Source organism: Dermacentor silvarum, chromosome 5, assembly GCF_013339745.2.
Source record: "Dermacentor silvarum isolate Dsil-2018 chromosome 5, BIME_Dsil_1.4, whole genome shotgun sequence".
Taxonomy (NCBI): domain Eukaryota; kingdom Metazoa; phylum Arthropoda; class Arachnida; order Ixodida; family Ixodidae; genus Dermacentor; species Dermacentor silvarum.
In genome coordinates, this window is record NC_051158.1 from 96117126 (window position 1) to 96137795 (window position 20670).

Below are 20670 nucleotides of genomic sequence, written 5' to 3' on the forward strand. Positions count from 1 at the left end.
CGCCCGCATGACATTTTATAAAACTTAAGTGTCAGAGCGCGTCGGTACGGAAAGCATTTTTATAACACATCCAATGCGAACTTCGTGTATAAATGCAACATATCGGGGAGCGCGTTTATTGAGCACCGCTGTGTTTATATTCGGCATCGATGTGAAAGTGCTTTGTGGTAGGCAATGTATTGGGTGGTTCTCATCTTGATTGTAACTATTATGGGCGTTGCGTGCAATCAATTTCCAGTGCCTAATATTACGCAAGAAGGTGAGTACACTAATGGTTTAAATGTTTTTTTTTTATTTTGTGCATGTGGCCGCTGAGCGTATAAGATAGACCAAGCTTGGTGTAACATTTCATTAGAGACTTGTAATCATTATTTTTGCTTTTGCATCCGGAGTGCAGTAGTTATGAATGTGCATTAAACTAACACACTGATTGTCCGTAGCTATACTGATAGCCCGTATCAGAAGTATATGTTTCTAATTTTCACGCAGTTTCAGTGCATGGACACATTTGGTTTTTAAAGTTACCTTAAAATGCTGATATTCGCAAATTAAAAAAAAAAAAAAACTGCGGCACGACCCAACTCACGATCACTGTCGACGGTAATGCGTTTAGCATTGTATCAATATAACGTTACAACATATGACCACCGTCGAAATGACATATGTATGAGGCATGTATGGCAGCGGGACTCCTCTTGCGCGCTTACCGAAGAATATTCGGCGCCATCTAGCGCCGCCGCCGCGAAGCCTGCGAGTGGCCTCTGAAATGCATGGTGGGCCGGTGCGCGCGAACGCTTAGAAACGCGTCATGCGGCAACAGGGCTCCTCTGCTCGGACTTCATTCTGGACACGCTCCACCATCAAGTGCCGCTGTCCAGAAGTCTGCACGTGGCCTCCAAGACAAGAAGCGAGTTGTTCCGGTGCGTGCGAGTGCAGATAATTTCCCACTCGCTTGCTGCACACTCAGTGGCCTAAGTTCGTGGCCTAGATGGCGCCAGAGTAACGCGTGTCAGGCTTATGGAAATAAAGCTCCGCTGCATGAGCGGGGGTCTGACTGCGGCGGCTGCTGCGAATGGCGCCCACGCGTCACCCACGAGCTGCCTCTCGCGATCTCCCGATTAGCTAAAGCCCCTATATATAAAAAGTAGCGCCATTATTAGATCTTGCCGCCACCGCGCTCACCCTGGCGTTTCCTCCTCGGCGCCTCCTGTCGCCCCAGCCTCCTCCATTCCCCTATTGGCCAATCCGCGTAACATGGAAGCAGGCGTTGCGCTTTTGTATATTTTTTTCGTTCCAGCGCGCTCCGACCGCCATTCTCGGGCCTGTGCGACGAAAGTGCTGTACGCACAAACGGATCAAACGTGTTAGGGACAAGAACTTCGTTGTGATGGCATGCTGCTGCGCCCTAAGTGGCCGCAACCGACAAGGCGAGGGCAAAATGCTTTTTTTGTTTACCATCCGGCGAGCGCAAACGCTTCCCGCACACTTGGTATTTGCGCCGTCTCGCATCGTCGCGTTGCTACTACCAAAACGGCATTATTAAGGCCAGTTACTGACTGAGGAAGCAAAATCGCGCCTCAAAAACTACTCCGCAGGGCGCGATCGAAGTTTTCCGCGGATTTCTTCTGGTAGCGCGTTATCTGTCGTCTGCCACGGCAGGCCCGACGTAGGCGGCGCCACTGTCGATATCGCGCTTCGATCGCGCTGGCCGCGCCGAGAGCGAGAGTGGAACGGAGGAGGAGGGAAGTGGTTGGCGCTACTTTTTATATATAGGGGTTTTACGATTAGCGAGGCAGTCGTGCCACACATCGCTCCGTGGCGCACGAGACAGATTATCCGCGCCAGCGATGACATTGTCACGTAGTAGTGACAGTGAAGAAAACAGTCGTAAAACTGCGTATGACGAAACTGGTTGTTCATTGGGCGAACCTGTGCCCACAAAAGCAAGTTGCACTCGTAGCACAACGATAGCGGCGAGCACAGTCGGCAATCGTCGAAACCTGATCAGCGGCGAAACGCGTCGGCTTTTATACATGAGTCATTCAAGGTTCCAGATTAACCCCTGGTACCCGCGTGTCTTCCCGAAAGTTCTAGACAATTCCCGTCGCTCATACAATGAGCGTCGGTGACAACCGATTACATGAACAGATTACATGAGCGTCGGTGACAACAGACAACGGATAGAAGCATCGATAACGTTCAAGAAACTACCGATACATGCAGGCGCGTACTGTGCCTAGCGATAACGTTGAACATTTGTTAGCCGGTGAAAAGCGTTCACCGGTGAATGATAAACATGTACACGTGTCAATATCGCGAAATGAAAACACGTATAGAGCTGCGCTCAAGGGCGCTATCTTGTACGCGTTCCAAAATGGAACGGAGGCGTTCCGTTCCATCGAGCCACACACGATTGGTCAATTTCAACCGCGACGTTCAAATTGACCAATCGTGTGCGGCTCGATGGAACGGAACGCCTCCGTTCCATTTTGGAACGCGTACAAGATCGCTCCCCTAATTTCGAATTAGGGATTATCGTAATCGTCGGGGAATTTTTTGAAGTTTAACTGTCATTATAACGTTACCCCATGGCCGAGCCCAGTGACATGACCCGGTTAGGTGCAGGAACGTACAGTCAGCCGCCAAAGCTTGCGGGATCTGCAATGCGTGGGGGAGCGACGCTGATGTTGATTTATTTGCATCCCCTCTGAAACGGGGCGGTGACAAATAGTCACCTAGCCCGCTGGATTAAATCAGGTATACTATACATGTTCTTTATCTAGCATTTTTGTATACGTCTCAATGATATTTTGCATTTTTTTCCCCAAAATCTACATTGTACCGCTACCTATGATTTTAAGAGATCAGGTCGCATCAATCTCTTCCTTGCTTTTTTTCCGCCAATACTCTAATCGTCTCTTGCTTATCTCTACGGCTGATCGGTTGATCTTTCCTTCCACTTGAACCCCAGGGCTTCTGGAAGTTGCACGTCACCTACAGTTCTAGCTGGGTGGATCCCTTCGCATTCCGTTAGGATGTTCTGAGTGGTCTCCGGATAATTACTGCAGCGTACACATGCCTCATCTAGTTCCACAAAATTTAATTGCTGCGCCATCTGTCGTCACACAGCGTGGTACCGAGGCTCCCGGCACTTCCGCGCACTTCTGCAGAACTGCCGGGAGCCTCGTCACCACGCTGTGTAACGGCAGTTGGCGCAGCAAATAAATTTTGCGTCGCTCCGCCAATTATTGCAGATGATCCAAACATTCGCGGCTGGCTGTACCTCTTCGCTGGCATCCATCGTCGTCCTGTATTTTTGATGTAAGACAGGAATAGCGCTATTAGGCTGGATGATATAAATGACCAATATTTACACATAGGGAGGTGAAGGGCGTAACCATTCATTTTCTGCGCTATCTATACTAAAAAGATGTATTCGTGACACAATACTGTGTAATAAAACGGATAAATTGTCTATAATTTACTCCTCTTCTTTCCAGCAAACAGAACTTATTGGAGCAATTTAGCAAAGCTAGAAATCGAGAAAAACTTGAAGAGGCATGTATACAGGAATCGCGCAAAATACGTTGTGCTTTTCCTGGGAGATGGCATGGGCGTCAGTACGGTGACTGCTGCTAGGATCTACAAGGGCCAAATCCTGAAGAACCACAGTGGCGAAGAGACTGTTCTTTCTTGGGAGAAATTTCCATATGTGTCCTTATCCAAGACATACGGACTAGACACACAAACATCTGACTCGGCCAACTCAGCTACAGCGTATCTTTGTGGAGTCAAGGCCAATATTGGTACAGTGGGAGTGGACTCCACTGTAAAGGTAGGCAGTAAAAATGACTTACAACCATATTGCAGGGATATAATTCATACACTTTCTTTAGGAAAAATGTAGTGCATCCGGTCACGATAAATATATAAAGAGCATAAAGCAGACGGTGACAAGATAGACGAGAGAACACTGTATATTCATGATGAACAGAATACAACTAGCTTAACTTGCTCTATTTCAAATGCCCAGCCATTAATGCACATGTTGCACTTAAAGTAGGATTTTTTAGTCGTTGTGCCTTCGTTTATTCCAAGTATCTCACTCTCGTGAACTAGCAGCAAACGTAAGAAACTACTTGCAATATGCTGTCACGAGACCTTGTGAGTGACTTGCTACGCAATAAAAATACGCAACATCTGACGAATAAGAGACGCACCGATTGACGCGACATTGAGGTATTTTCGTATTGTATGCACAATGCGCAAATGCAATATGTGCTTTGCTCAATGACGTTGTAGCTTTGTGTTTACGTTTTAATTGACACTAAAATTTTATTTAAATGGCACGTGCGTTTTCTTGGTTTACTGCTTTGTCAGTTCAGAAGCAGATTATTGGCTACAATTTTCAGCATTCCGCTGCGCTTTCTGTCACATCTTTTCGGTTCTTTGATAGTAGATTTACTGCTGCGCTGCCAGGTACAATTCTCAAGTCATGCCTGGTAGATAGTTGATAAAGTTTTGGGTTATCAGAACATACGATTAGTAACAACTAGGAACACATGAGCAGTTCTTATGGTCACAATGTCTTTGTGCTCGTCCGTAATACCATCCCACGACGCGCTTCGAGTGTCGTGGGGGTTCGTCGCGCCATAGTAAACACCCACCTGGCTGTTCAGCCGTATAACGGGAAGAACGCTCCACATTGTGCTGATCTTCTTAATGACGATTACCGCTTACCGCCCAAACACTCACACCGCGGTGATAAGACCTTCCTGGTGCTGCTGCCTTCTCCACTTGGCATAAACTTTCCTTGTCAATCATTTTTTCCTCTCAGAAGGATCATTTAAAGGTCGACCACGCTCAAGAAAATCATCAAATGAAAAAGTAAACTTCTGAAAGGTGTGATTGTAATCTAGCAGTAGAATTGCTAATATTGTGTCGCATTAAACGGAAGGATATTTCGGCATGTCTCATACGCTTGGAAGCAAACACTGTCAACTTCGAATTTATCACCATCGCGCTGAATGTCTTACAAACACAAGTTTCGACATTTGTAGCACTCCAATGTATCAGGTAATATTGCCAAAGTATTGTGCTACAGTTTCCTTTTATTGAATGATACTAATAAAAATCAAAGCATCAAGAGTTGCCCGGAAAGCGCGGTGGGAGGGGGGGAGGGGAGTTGGAGTCGGACGGGAGTGTTGTTGATGATTCTGTAATTGATATCCTAGTCTTTTTACAGCGTGTTTTTGTGTGCAGCACTTGTTTCATCAATTATTGATGTACTTCTTTCCAAAACGTAGCTTTAGAGTGTTTGAAGTGCTTTCCGTAAATGCACATGTACATCTAACTCTGTGGATTGGAATAAGATTGCCCTCTACATGTTACGGCCGCAGGAAAAGCCGTATTTTTTAAAGAAAATACGGATACAAGCAGGAATCGGGAATTGAAAGTCTTTTAATAAAACGTGTTTCTGGGCGAGGTAGTTCATTATCCATAGAAATTATTAAAGCGCAAGTAACTGACACGGCAAATACAGAGAGCAGGTCGTGTGAGCAGGAGGGCTGCTCTCGGGCTTCTCCGTGTTTTTTTTTTAATTTCCTTTAGAGAAACTGCTTTTATTAAAGAGATAACTAAAAATAAATGCTTCCAAAACCAACTAACACAACGCAGAGCTTCTTGTTATCGAAAAATACGTGGAATGGTCTTGGAGAGTAAAACTGCATTTTCGTTCTCTTGTGGGACGTTACTAGAAATTTGCGTACATCGTAACTGTATAGCTTCCTCTGCTTTTGATGATAATTTCAAAACTGCCTTCAAAAGCCATTATCGTGGTTGCTTGATTTACACGCACGCATTCGCCATGAACTCCTGATGCTGTCATTCTTGAACATTATAACTTATATTTTGCTACGAATTTATGTTCAGAAACCGCGAGAACCTTGATATTCTATTAGAAGTATCACGTTTAATGATTGGCCAATATTTACTCAAACATTTCAATAAATCGTTTGAAGATGGCGTACAAACGGAGCACGGTAAACATCGAGAATAAACGTTTTAGCCGAGTTAAAATTCACACTTACAATAATTGCTTTCGCACTGTTTCTTTAATCACGTACGTGTGTAAGCAGCTACTAGGCGAGGCTATTGCATTGTTATTGTCTGGGTATTGAAGTATAGCGATCATGTCACGGCATTATCGGCCTACAATGTCAAACACATTACCTAGTCGACCGAGTCTGCCGAAATAAAACGCTGGTATAATGAATGCCTTATCTTTGCAGGGTGGACAGTGTCACAATGATACGACAGCGTACGTGGACAGCATTATGAAGTGGGCTCAGGAGGCCGGCATGTGGACGGGCATTGTGACCACGTCTACAGTCACCGATGCCTCCCCAGCTGCTGCCTACGCCCACTCTGGCTACCGCGAGTGGCAGCATTCTGTCCCGGATGGATGCAATGCATCGGATATCGCGAAGCAACTGATCTACGACTCGCCTGGCAATGGAATGAGGGTAACGGAGCTTACACTGTTTTTTTTAGCATTTTCTGAGCTGATGACCCACCGTGGTAGTGTAGTGGTCTTGGCATTGCGCTGCCAAGTTCGAGGTCATGGGTTCAAATCGCTGCAGCGGCGGCCGCATTTAGATCGGGGCGAAATGGAAAAACGCCTGCGTACCTTGCATTGGGTGCACGTAAAAGATACCCATGCTGTCACTATTCACCCTTGGTTGGTCACTAGGGCGTGCCTCATAATCATATCTTGCATCTGGCACGTAAACATGCAGAATTCAATAAATATTCTCTGACCTTACACTGCAACGAATTCATCTGAGGTTTACAAATACAAAATACTAGTCTAAAATTAAACAGATTCACAAGTTAAATATTTAGCAAGGTATACGCAGACAAGGAAAAAGTAGGAACAACACAACCATGACCATTTAACGGAACATTTATTGAAAACGGGTAGATTAAGTATGCATTGGCAAAAACAAACATGAAACAAGATAGGTGTGTCAGAAATGGGCTGACACAATCAGCAGTCACATGAGCTGGGGTTTAGTTACATGTTTTTTTTGTTATAAAACCAAAGTCTTGCCTAGTTCGAGTGATAAATATCTGACTCAAACAAGGCTGTACAGCTCGCCCAGTACTCCATTCGTGAACAAAAATTCGCCAGGTAGGTTGAACACTATACCATGCATGGCCACTTATTCTGCTGTTGGAGCCTTTCACGAGGCGGAAGACCATCCTAATGTCAACATTGAATGTATTTCAATGAGCACACCCTTCAGTTACGACTTATAGTTGGAGCATGGACTAACGGCATTTCTGCATTCTGTGGTATGCCGGCATCTTTGTCTTTTAGGGGCGAAGCTCCTTAGGGTGCGGGTCTGTCCCTCCTCTGTAGTATGTAGCAGTAGTAGGTAGCCACGTCTACTTTTATGAAAAAAAAATTCCGAAAGTTGTGTCCGCAGCGCGGAATCGAACCAGGGACCCCTCGCTTACGAACGCGCGGCGCAAACCACTACGCCACGACGCTTTTTTTTCTTTATTGCCACATTGAACAGCACAATTACACAGAAACATACATTCGAGGGAACAGACTCCTGGAACTGGCTTCGCGCTATCCCGTTAATATTCGGGCATGTTTAACAATGCTCCAACTCTTGGGAGCCATTGAGGCTCTGGGGTTTGAAACTGGTACACAGTAATAATTCTATTAATGCTTTCGTTGAAATATAGCCGTATCGGTTTCGCGTCTATGTCAGCGTTCCGCACTGCCATCCTAGATCGCCAAATGCTGTGCAGGCCCAGGAGCATAATGAGGTCAAATGGAATACCATCCTCATGTTCAACTGGCAACCACTACGCCACGACGCGCACATGGACACACGCACCACAATGACAATAAATACCCAACATTAACGAAAGACTGCGCGTTTCTAACGCGTTTGTGCTAGCGCGTTACGGCCCGTGCAAGAAGCTGGTGTAAGACGCTGTGGCCTCTCCGCCTTACCCCCGTATTCATAAACGCTCCTCGACTTGAACTTGACTTGCCACCGCCTTGGGCAGCGCGTTCGAAACGCGTTGAAGGACGCGTTGATGAAGTGTCCATATAATTGCTATTGCAATAAAAAAATGCCTTGCGCCATCTCTCGATGGGACGCCAAATCCCGCTCCGCGGAGCTCACGGGCCCCTGGCATTCAAAAGAGCACAGGCAACCCCGTCTCAGCGTGAAACGATGACAATCAAGTCTATGGTGCCCTGTGTCGGCCGTTTGAACGTCGCGATTGGAAATGACAAATAAAACTTCAGCGTACTAAAAGTTACAGCTTGAGTGGTATTGTGAACAAACATTAGGAAGAACTCGGAAGCATTACTTCTTTTAGCAGTAACTAGCATATGTAATGCAGTCCTCTACAAAGGGGTGAGGGCCAGAGACCGCATTTTCTTAACTTTTGGCTGGTTGCCCGGATCATTTCGTTTTATTCTCGCAACGATGCCCAGATGTTTTCGTTTGAGTGCCCGGATAGCGGCTCTGCCGAGCAGTGGCGTAGCCAGAAAATTTTTTCGGGGGGGGGGGGGGGGGTTCACCGGCCCGACCGGGGGGGGGGGGGGGCAAGCTTCTGCTTTGCTTTACGTCACGTGATCGCTAATATATGTCCGGTAGTTTAAGCAGACCCTATACATGTATATCAAAGACATGGGACCACACCCCCCCCCCCCTCGCGTGTGCGTGTGCTTGTGAAGAAATTAAGTAAAAAGTAAAGTACGCTCAGTAAATACAGTAAGTACGACAGGTACAGTCGGCGTTTGGAGCAACGGTCTCTCGTCGCGCCACTCAATGGACCAGTCTTCGAAAACGCATCATTGAGAATACTCGTGCAATCGGAGAAGACATCATTAATTGTTAATTTCCGTTAAGCGTAGATGGCGTCATCCTCGTCGGGGCGAAGTCAAGGACGGCTACACGCGTGAAAATGCACGTGTGACCAGGCTATGGTATCAGGCTATACCTATGGGAGCAGGCTATACCTACTCCCATAGCAATAGCTTGTTCGCTGCGTCTTTGCGCTAGCAAACTTAAATACGCGCAAAAACGCGTAATGCTTTTTTTTTCTCGAAGCTTTCGTCGCCCTGCTCCCTCATACGAGAGTGTTGCATTTCCTGCGACAAGTGCATGGGCCGCTGTGTCTTCCGCTGTGTGCGAGCGTGCAGCCGTCATTTGCCTTTACGTCAACAGATTCAGAATTGTACAGAATATTTCACCGCATAGCATAGATATGGCATGTGTACGCATTTAAAGTAGTGCGTGCAACTCATTTCTGCTTCACTTACGCCGGTGCAAACAGGAAGCGGCCTTGTACCTCACAGGATCTCGACTGACTGGTGTACTAGTGATGCAGGAATGAACTCCGGTCTTGTTCAGTGCATAGTGCACATAATCAATTTCTCAGGACGCGTGAACTCCGACGAGAACTGTCAGCGCCTGCAACAAGAGTTTACTTACGCTGTACTGCGCACAGCAGTAATTCATGCTTGTCGGCTGTCTGTTTCGTGCATTCTGTTGCGAGTCGGTGGAATTTCACTGCTGTCATGAACCCGCCCTTCGTGTGTACATTGCTGGTTTGGGATTCCACAACAAAACAGCAACTACCAGCCTTCCGTAATTGCTGGTTTGGGATCAACAACACAACAGTAATTACCAGCCTTCCGTAGGGGCGCAATCGCAAACAAGAGAAGTTTCTCGCGCAGACTAAGCCTACGTTCACAGTTGGGAAGCGGCAAGCGGGTGGAAAGGCCAAAGCGGCCGGAAAATTTTTTTCTGCGCCTGTCCAAGTTCACATTTGTTTTGCTACCGCCCCGGCCGCTGCTGCCGTTTTCGTCCAGATCCATCTCGTCTGCGTACGTTTGTCGGCGTGATGGCGTTGGTTATCGCATTATTTCGAGCGGTATGTTCATTCTTTGACCCACGTTCCGTCATCAAAAGTGATCATTTTACGCAACTTCGCGTGTCATCTGCGACCTTCGGTAAATTGCTCGTTGGCGTTCCGTAATTCTCCTCACACGGGCGTGGTAGCGCTCAGTCACAGGTTGGTGCCTAGGCGTGATAATATTTCTTTAATAGCTTTTATTTACAAGTTGTAATAACATTTCATCATTTCGTATTGTCGGCGCCTCCAGGACACCAAAGGGGCAACGGGAACACCACAGCTAAAACCCAGGCTGGCTCTTGTGTTGGGGCTTGCCAAAGCCTGCGCGTCCTACGTGAGACCTACGCTCCCAATCTATCGTCGCGACGAGAAAAGTACCCCGCGACTTCTGCAACATACCGTACACGTGCGAGGAGAATTATGGAGCGCCAACGAGGAACCTGCCTAACTATTGTCTGCCATGGAAGTGGAAGAAGAAATGTCTTTTATACTTCTACCTACTTATTGATATTGGCTTTATTTCACCATTTTTTGGCACACCAATACAGAAAAAAAATGTACATAAATGGTGAGGATAGCGGGAAAAAAGCTGCTCTTTAGCAGCTTGACTAGCCCCGCCACCCCCTGTTTACAACGACAGCAACGGAAACAAGCATCCGGAGAACAATTTCAAAGCAATTTTTTTTTTCTTTTCAGGCTCATACAAACTAATGCAAAATAGTTTTCATGTTTTAAGCACAAAGAGTTCGGGATATCATAATTAAAATAGCGTTTTTTGATAACGTGCGTAAACTTTCATCTGTTAGTTTAAACTTATTTAGTGTGCTCGGAAGACAATACTGCAATAGTTGCAGTCCATAATTTGTTCGCGGCCGGGGGATATACCAATGGTTGGTGTGTCTGGTTAAGCGTGAGGAGGGATTAAGAGTTAAATTTGCTAAAGTGCGAATGTGGCTGCCTTTCTGAATTAATTCGGACCTAAAAGCTGTCAAGAGGTGATATTCGTATAGGGTTGTAACTTTTAAAACATTGAACTTAGCAAATAATTCGGACGTGTGCGCAGTGTACGGCAAACCTGCAATGCAACGCAAGGCATTTTTTTGCAATGTGATTAAGTTGTGCAAGGAGTTCTTCGTACCGGTAGCCCAAACTAGATGGCAGTAACGCAAATGAGGAGAGAAAAGAGCGTTATATAGCATAAGCTTTTGTGGCACTGGCAGTATGCGCTGACATTTTCGCAGGATACCTACGGTTTTACTCAGTTTATTTCTTATGTAGTCTGTGTGGTGTTCCCAAGACATATACTCGTGAAACACAACTCCCAGTGTCTTTGCAGATGACGAAATTTCTATTCTAAGATTATTTATACTTAGGGAATTAAGCGTTTTGCATGATGTAGATTTGGCCCGAAAAAGAACAGCTTTTGTTTTAGCACAGTTAATACAGAGTGAATTCTTTACTGTCCAAGTGTGTAGTCTGTTTAATGTGTCATTTGCTGATGCTATGATGGTGTCGGCATTCGTTCCTGTAAAAAATAAACTCGTATCGTCTGCATAAATTACGTATTGTGCTGAGGTATCTATACTTACAATATCATTTATGAAAATAATAAACAGAAGTGGACCGAGTATGCTGCCCTGAGGTACACCATATCTAATTTTTTCTAGCTCCGACAGTTCTTTGTTTATGGACACACTTTGGTATCGATTGGTCAAGTAGCTTTTAATAAATTCTAGTACAACACCACGAATTCCGTAGCAACTCAGTTTTTGTAGTAACGTTACATGATTGATGGTATCGAAGGCCTTTGAAAAATCTACGTAAATTCCTAAAGTTATTCTTTTTGCCTCGATATTGTTTAGGATGAGTTCTTTTTGATATAGTAACGCGCTTTGTGTCGAAAGACCAGGTCTAAATCCATACTGTGAAGGCGTTATAACTGAGTGTTCTTCAAAAAATTTTGACAATCTAGTAAATAAAATTTTCTCTAGTCCCTTTGAGAATATTGGTAATATAGAAATCGGCCTATAGTTACTCAAATTATTTTTTTCACCTTGTTTTCTAGAAATGGACAATGAATAAACGGAAGACGCGGACACCTCGGAAACGGCGGTGGTGGGTTCGCCTGGCTTTCCAAAAGCGCGAGAAGTTGGGTCACGCCAAGGCTTCGTTGCCGCACCTCCGGTCGCGCGACATTGAATCCTATCGCGAGTATTGCTGACAGTACGTTTTAGTGCCACTCTTGTCGTAGAGCAAGGGCTGGTTCTTGATCGCGTCGATCAGCATTACAGCCTACACTTTTGGTGCCATGTTCAATTTTATGACCGGTTTTTTACATGCTAGTGTAGCTTCCAGTGAAGCAGAACGACTTTCCGCCGCGTTTCCGCTTCGCCATGGCGAAAAAATCGGCCCGAGACCGATTTGGCTCGCAGCCTGTTTTTCTGCCTGTTTTGCCGCCTAGGCGGGCAGATTTTTGCAAGATTTTGCCGCTTCCGACAGCTTCGAGACCAAGTGTGAACGTAGCCTAAGACGATCTCGGCGTGGCTCTGGGGCCGGGGCAAATCTCTAAGAAGGAACTTCTTCCGGAAATGCAGACGCATTACTGCGAGTATCGTTCAGGGGAATTCAGGAGTTCAAGAGTTCAGTCCGCACGGCGCGAGCGCGGCCTAACCGGAACTTGAAGGGAAGCGGCGGAAATGTATACCGGATATTTTGACCACCTGGGGTGGTCGAAATACGTGCACCTAAATCTAATACAATCCCGCACCACCATTGATACGAAAATCATGTGGACTGTTCAAACAAGAGTGATGCTGTGAAATAAATAAAGAACGAAGTGAATAATTGTTGCTTAAGTCTACACAAACACACACCCCACACACACGCGCACATACACACACGCACACTCATTTCTATACATAACCACACTGACAAGTATAACTGAAGGCATTTTGTATCTGGTAAAAATACTTGCAGCATAACGCCCATGAAGACGCCCTTATGTTTTTGCTTTGCGTGCAGAAAGCCAGTAACAGGCAATAGCCCATGAGAAGATCACACCACCAATAAAAGCGACAGCAGACGACAGCCATCATCGTCTTATGATTATGGGCTGGAGATGCTTATTTTAAACTACAGGCTAACATCAGTCCTAGGCGCAATGACGCCACTCGCGTATTTCAGTCGCTTGGTATGATGTTCTCTGTATAGCTTCCCCCTCCCACTTAAGAAACTATTCATAGACGTTTGTGAATTCAGCGCAAGAATTTTCTTCAAGCCGGCGACGGCCTTACAGTGCTCCGCGCCTCTTGCGCAGAAGTCAACGTGACGGCATGAAAAATCCGGCCACAGTGCCCTGATATCGCGAAGTGAACGATGTGAAGCGGGCACGATGCTAAGTGTGGTCACTGAATCGCGTTGTATCAACAAGATCAGCATTTAAGTTGCTCGAATGATGCTGCCTTGTTGCGCTCTCTCGGCGGCGCACAGTTCTATCACTTAATTCAGTGAATTCGGAGGAAGCTACGACATTTATGTGTAATTATCGATGCAAGTGCATATCGTACGGATTGTACTAGAGGACTGAATGAACTTCACATCAAGGCCGTGGTGCTTGCAGCATTCGGCTAACAACTCAAAACTTATGTCATTTTTGTCTAACTTCCATATTTAAGTTCAGCCACAGCACATGTATCCGCAACTTCTCAGGCTGCGGCTCTGCCTCAGTGATAGTACTGGCTTCACATGTTTTAATTACCCGCAAGAAAAGTGGAAAGATACTTATCGAGATTGCGTGTGGCAAGAAGACACAATCTCTCTAATAATATTCACTGCATGCTTAGAAAAAGTGTTAAAGCTCTGAGACTGTGTAGAATTGGGAGTGACGATCAAGGGGGAATATCTCAACAAACCTTCAGCTTGTCCATGACATAGTCATGTTCAGCAACACTGCGAACCCATTGCAACAATTGATTGAAGAATAAAATGCAGAAAACAAGAATAATGCTTATTAACGTGTCAAGCGAACAAGAATTTATGATCGGCAGTCAGCCTCTAGAGAGAGTACAGGAGTAAGTTGATCTAGGTCACTTACTCACACACGTAGCCCTGATCATGAGACGGAAATTTACAGAATGAAAATGGGTCGGAGCGCATACGGCCGGCCTTAACAAATCGTGCCCAGGAGCTCACCGATACCATGACATGAGAAGAACTTTATTTGAGTCCTGAGGAACAGAGATCTAGGGGAGCGGAAGGCTCCCCCAGATCAAGTCGGTGGCTCCGCCCGCGATGGGACCGGGAGACGAAGTCCCGCCACGATGTCGTGGGCCCTATGGACAGCCTGGAGGTGAATGTGAAGATTGCTGCTCTTGAGGGATTCCTCCCATTTCTCTTTCATGGTGGGTGGATAGGTGTTAAAGGCTGGGCACAACCAGAGCATGTGATCAAAACAACCTGAGTCATGACGACATTTGGGGCACCAGTGTGAGTGGTCAGGGTCTATCCTTTTAACGGACGGGTTTGCAGAAGTCTGAGTGTGCTAGCCGGAGGTTTGTTCAATTTGGGATGGGGGGGGGGGGGGTGTAAATGTCTTCCTACCCAAATGATAATGAAAAACGATTTCGTGGAAAGTACATAATGCATCTTTGTGGATGCTGACCTCGTTCCGAGCATGGCTACCCGCGACAGCGCGGTACGTGAAATCGCGCGCTACCCGATGGGCCTGCGCGTTACGATTACATCCGAGTGGGTTAACTGAGCCATCTAGATGGGCTGGACACTACGAGATGTGGTATCCTCCTTCGCTGCGCTCCCGAGTTCTTTGAAGTGCTTTTTGACAATATTGTTCGCCTGTTCAGACACGAGGGGGGCCAAGAAGGATATAACATCCGTGTGTGAGTCCGACAAGATTATAGGGGATACATTTGCGCTGTGAAAAGCCAGAGCGATCACTGCTTCCTCTGCCACATGGGCAAATTTAGTATAGACAGAAGCTGCATTAACTAGGTTGACCTCCACGTCTACAACAGAGACAGCGAACTACTATCATATCTGGCAGCATACCCTGTCGTTTAAAATAAAATTATAGAATCATTTATTTCTTTGAGTACTATCATAAGGGGCAGAAACTTGGAGGTGAACAATTAAGCTTGAGAATAAGTTAAGGACCACTCAAACACGCGATGGAACGAAAAATGTTAGGTCTAATTGGTTTAACGCTAAGAGAGAGGAAGAGAACGGAGTGGATCAAAGACCACACGGGAGTAGTGGTTGTTGAAACTTACAGGGAAAAAATGAGCTAGGCTGGCTGGGTAATCCTTAGCGCAGGAAGCGCTGGTTGAAAGGAAGTGCTGTCGAGGACCGCAGAAAATCAGGTGAGGTAAGGAAAGACAGAAATTTGCAGGCATAACTTGGAATTGGCTTGCGCAGGTCAGGAGTAATTATAGATTGCCGGGATTGCCTGCAGTGAGAATAAAAATGCGCTGATGGCGTTTTACAACATCAGAAATACGTCAGGAATTTCAACGGACTGTTGCTCATGAGCCGCAGTTCGCTTCGTACCACGAGGCCACATTCGCATGTTTGCAGAACGGCGTCGAGTGCTGCTAGGATTCCATCACCCCAACCTTGGCCTCGTACTATATGTGCAGTGACAGCTGCGAACATAGTGCGTCAGTATCACAAGCTCAACGACTTGAACCGATTTGATTCGAAACCAGCTAGAATGTGGAACCTCTATGTGCTTCGTGTACGGTGCTCTGCAATATTCTACGTGCACTTGAACATGTCTTCTTATGGAGCTGGTAAACTTATGGAAACGTTTGTACTGATCACTGTGTGATGTTGACTGATTAGCGTGGACTTCTATGAGGTGCTACTTGTGCTATGACTCAGCGTTGCTAGGAGTTCCGGGCCTTGACGTCACCAACTTATGATTTATTACTGCTCTGTAAAATTGAAGTCTACTCGTATTTCTCCATTACGCCTCGTCCGAATGTGGCCAACTGATACTGAAAGGCACATTCTTGGCCTGGTGCGGGGCAGACAGACAGGCAGCCAATGAACTTTTATTGAGGCCCTGAGGGACAAGCCGGCGGAGATCCGCTGGGACCCCCGGCTCACCGCTGGCTGCTCCCATGTCGGAATCCCTCCATGTCGGAATCCCAAGCCTCTCCGCTCTTTCACTAGCCCTCTGGACTGCCGTGGACTAGAGCTTGAGTTCCGTACTAGAGATGGCCTCGTCCCAGTCCTGTTCGCTGGTGAGTGACGTATCCCGTAACGCAGGACACTGCAGTGCACTATCCTGTTTTATCAGCTGAGGAGAAGTCAAGAAGAAGCGATGAACGCTGATACGAGGTCGAAGTGTCATAGGCAGCAAAACTTGTAGCTGTGGATGTTACGTAGTGATGTTTTCTGTCATAATTTGGGAGTGTTGATATACATAGCCACGGTTTATTTCTGCAATTCTTTTTTAGAGCTGCGTTCATAGTTATCCGCGCCCTTGACAGGCATCCTTTGCGATGGCAGCGCGCGTTTCGTCGTTGGTTGGTGTTCGACAACATCATCAACCACCACCATATAGACGGTACCGATAGCCGACTGAGCTGATACTAAGTAATTGATCTACTTTATACACGGCGTTGAATCGTGTCCAAAATTTTTACTACCTTGTTGGCAAGTCAGTCATCCTACTTGCGACAACTAGCAAGTAATCGGTGTCATTGTTGTCAGTGTGCACATCGGAGGATGCTCCTCCTAAAGCTCCAAACATAACTAAAGATCAGTTGCAACGTTACGCCATTGGTATGACCCTGGCATAATTGTGGTGAAAGTGCGCGAAATGTGCCATGCACTCCTGCTACTCGAAGCCCTCGTCACCATCGCTTGCCTGAAACTAAGTAGGACATTTTTAGTTTTTCTGTGTTTCACTTGAAAAACACTATTATCTTTCACTTGAAAAAAACGGGCCTCGAGCGTTTTCGCCATCATCTAAAATGCGGCTGCCGCATTTGTTGCTTCATTTGTTGCGCATTTGTTGCTTCAGAATACGGCCACCACATTCTCCCCAAAACTTCACAGTGTTTCAAAGCCTTGACAAACACCGTGACAGTTTTTTCCATATTGGAATGATACAAGGTCTTTTGAGATAACTATTTATTGGGGCGAACTTGTGCCCGGCAAGTAAATAAATTAAATAGCTGCAGCGTTCCAAGCAGGATATCAAGAAGCCTTCTTTTCCTCGAGCGACGCTTCACTTCCTCCTCTTTTGGCGACGGTCACATATCTCCCAGTGCGTGCGGCGAATGCACGTGCCATTACGTCTTCGTCTTTGTTCTTCTAATACGCCGCTGTCCTCTTCGAGGGTGCACGAACCTGCGCGCGTTATTTAAAGACGGTTTTTGTCTTGTGTCATTATTCCCCCTCCAAGAACGCATCGTCCCGATGCGTAAAGTGGCGAAACTGTTGACAAGCTGTTGACCGCACTAAAATGGTATATGGCACTGAGTAGAGGTGTTTGGTAGAACATTCACTGCCTGTCATAATATGGCTTCATTCTGACCACATGCACAGTTTCTGTGCGACGTCGGCATCGTGATGAGGTCACTTGTCCTTCCGGCGTAACTTCGTAGTTTAAGGGACTAATGCGGCGAAGTACTCTGTAAGGGCCGAAATAACGGCGCAGAAGCTTTTCGGACAGGCCGCGCGTCCGTACGGGAGTCCACACCCATACTCTGTCACCTGGTGCATACTCGACTTCTCTTCGCCGCAAGTTGTACCGGTCGGCGTCAATGCGCTGTCTTTGTTGAATGCGGTGTCGCGCCAGCTGGCGTGCTTCTTCGGCCCTCTGTATAAATTCGCCGATTTCAGGGTTTTGTTCTGCACTATCGTTTACCGGCAGCATTGCATCTAAGGGTGTGGTAACTGTTCGGCCAAAAACAAGCTGAAATGGCGTCACTTGAGTGGTCTCTTGCAATGCGGTATTGTAAGCGAATGTTGCATATGGTAGTATCTTGTCCCATGTACGGTGCTCTAAGTCTACGTAAATTGACAACATATCGGTCAGCGTCCTGTTCAGTCGCTCGGTCAACCCATTTGTTTGAGGGTGATAGGCAGTTGTTTTCCTGTGGCTGGTATGAGTTAGTTGCATAATGAAGTGCGTCAAATCCGCTGTGAACGCAGTTCCTCGGTCCGTGATAATAACTGCAGGGGCACCATGTCGTAGTACCACGTTGGTGACAAAGAATTCAGCTACTTCAATGGCTGTTGCACTGATTAGAGAGGCTGTCTCGGCATATCGGGTTAGGTAATCAGTCGCTACTACAATCCATCGTTTCCCTGATGACGATGTCGGAAATGGACCAAGCAAGTCCATTCCTACTTGTTCGAACGGGGCTTCTGGGGGTTCTATTGGTTGAAGGAGGCCTGCGGGTTTTAATGGAGGCGTTTTGCGTCTTTGGCAATCCCGACACGTTCTCACATAATGCTGCACCGAACTCAATAGCTTTGGCCAGTAGTACTTAGCATGAATTCGAGCGAATGTCCTACTCACTCCGAGGTGTCCTGCGGATGGGTCATCGTGACAGGCTTCCAAGATTTCGGATTGCAAGGATGAAGGAACGACGAGTAAGAATTTCTCTCTGCTGTGCTCAAAATTTCTTTTGTAGAGGACGTTATTTCTCATCACATACGATGATAATCCCCGTTTGAAAACTCGCGGGACATGGACGGGGTGTCCTTCCAGGTGCCTGATGAGTAGAAGCATCTCGGCGTCAGACTGTTGATGTTCGGCCATCTCAGACGTGGTTACGGCTCCAAGAAACGGAAAGTTGTGTCCATCTTCCACAGGAGCAGACTCGACCGGAGCACGTGACAAGCAATCAGCATCACTGTGCTTGCGACCAGATCTATACACGACCGTTATGTCGTATTCCTGCAGCCTCAGACTCCATCTAGCAAGTCGCCCAGAAGGATCCTTCAGGTTTGCAAGCCAGCACAACGAATGATGGTCACTGATTGCTCGGAACGGCCTACCGTATAAGTATGGTCGGAATTTTCCTATGGCCCATATTACTGCGAGACATTCCTTTTCCGTAGCAGAGTAGTTAGTTTCAGCCTTCGAAAGAGTGCGGCTAGCGTATGCAATCACTCTTTCCTCTCCGTTTTGCCACTGAACGAGGACGGCACCAAGCCCGAAATTGCTTGCGTCCGTGTGGATGTCTGTTTCCGCTTCTTCATCAAAGTGCGCAAGAACCGGGTGGTCTTGAAGTCGGCGTCGGAGCTCATTGAATGCATCTTCTTGTTCACATAGCCAAATGAAAGGTACATCTTCTTTAGTCAATCGCGTTAACGGCTCGGCAATCTTCGAAAAATTTTTGACGAAACGTCTATAATAGGCACAAAGTCCTAAAAATCGCCTCACGGCCTTTTTATCCGTTGGTCTAGGAAACTTTTCTACTGCTGCAGTTTTCTCAGGGTCAGGACGGATGCCTTCAGAACTAATCACATGGCCGAGGAAAAGGAGCTCATGGAAGCCGAAGTGGCATTTTTGTGGCTTTATCGTCAGCCCTGCTGAACTAATAGCGTTGAGCACAGTCCGCAGTCGTTCCACATGCTGATCAAAGGTGGTAGAAAAAATCACGACATCGTCAAGATAAACAAGACAGGACTGCCACTTTAACCCGGATAGTACAGTGTCCATCATCCGCTGAAATGTGGCAGGTGCGGAACAGAGGCCGAACGGAAGTACCTTGAATTCGTATAACCCGTCTGGTGTGACGAACGCTGTCTTCTCACGATCTCTTTCGTCCACTTCTATCTGCCAGTATCCACTTTTGAGGTCGAGAGAGGAAAAGAATTTCGCATCCCGTAGTCTATCAAGGGTGTCGTCGATCCGCGGAAGTGGATAAACATCCCGCTTTGTGACGACGTTCAACTTCCGGTAATCCACGCAGAAACGCAAGGTCTGATCCTTTTTCTTTACTAGCACCACGGGCGAAGCCCACGGGCTTGTCGACGGTTGAATTACGTCGTCTCTCAGCATTTCTTCAACTTGGTTTCTGATGACCTCTCTCTCTTTCGGTGCCACTCGGTAGGGATGCTGGCAAATAGGCCTGACAGCTTCGTCGACAATGATACGGTGTTTGGCGATGGATGTTCTCTGGACTTTGGATGACGTTGAGAAACACGTGGCGAATTCTCGTATAAGGCTTTCTATTTGCTGCTTCTGGATCGGTGATAGTGCTGCTTCGATCTTGATGGATGCGAGTATGGAGTCGACGTTGTCAGACTTGAGTGGTGCAGCCTCGGAAGGGTTCAAATCCATAATCTGGACATAATCATTAAGGCGGGCAATGACAGTTCCCTTCGCAATATGCTGGACTTCATTTCCAAAGTTAGTGACAAAGACATTAGAACACCCACCACGCAGCCGAACAAGACCTCTGGCCATACAGATCCCTTTTTCGAGTAAGAGGCCAATGTTACTGTCTGCTATTCCTTCATAGTCGGTGAACACGTTGCTTCTTACGGCGACAGCTATGCTGGATCTTGGGGGTATCGTGACGTCGTCGTCTATAATCTGGAGCGCATCGAATTGTTCTTCACACTCGAACGTAGCGATGGCGTGCTTCGTTGAGAACGACACACAAGATTCCTGCAAGTTGATTACTGCACCGTTCGCCTGCAAAAAGTCCATTCTAATAATTAAATCCCTCGAGC

At 46.6% G+C, this 20670-nt stretch overlaps 2 protein-coding genes across 2 annotated transcripts in view; both read left to right on the plus strand.

The window, feature by feature from the left end:
- Window positions 1-20670, plus strand: part of LOC119454249 (alkaline phosphatase, tissue-nonspecific isozyme) — a 169747-nt gene that overhangs the window by 98450 nt on the left and 50627 nt on the right. The gene's annotated exons all lie outside the window — the stretch shown is intronic.
- Window positions 141-20670, plus strand: part of LOC119453629 (alkaline phosphatase, tissue-nonspecific isozyme) — a 50235-nt gene continuing 29705 nt past the window's right edge. Inside the window, exons 1-3 of the mRNA XM_049668299.1 lie at window positions 141-259; window positions 3501-3835; window positions 6291-6524. Coding sequence (XP_049524256.1) covers window positions 175-259; window positions 3501-3835; window positions 6291-6524 — 654 coding nt within the window. The 5' untranslated portion in view covers window positions 141-174. The remainder of the gene's footprint in view (window positions 260-3500; window positions 3836-6290; window positions 6525-20670) is intronic.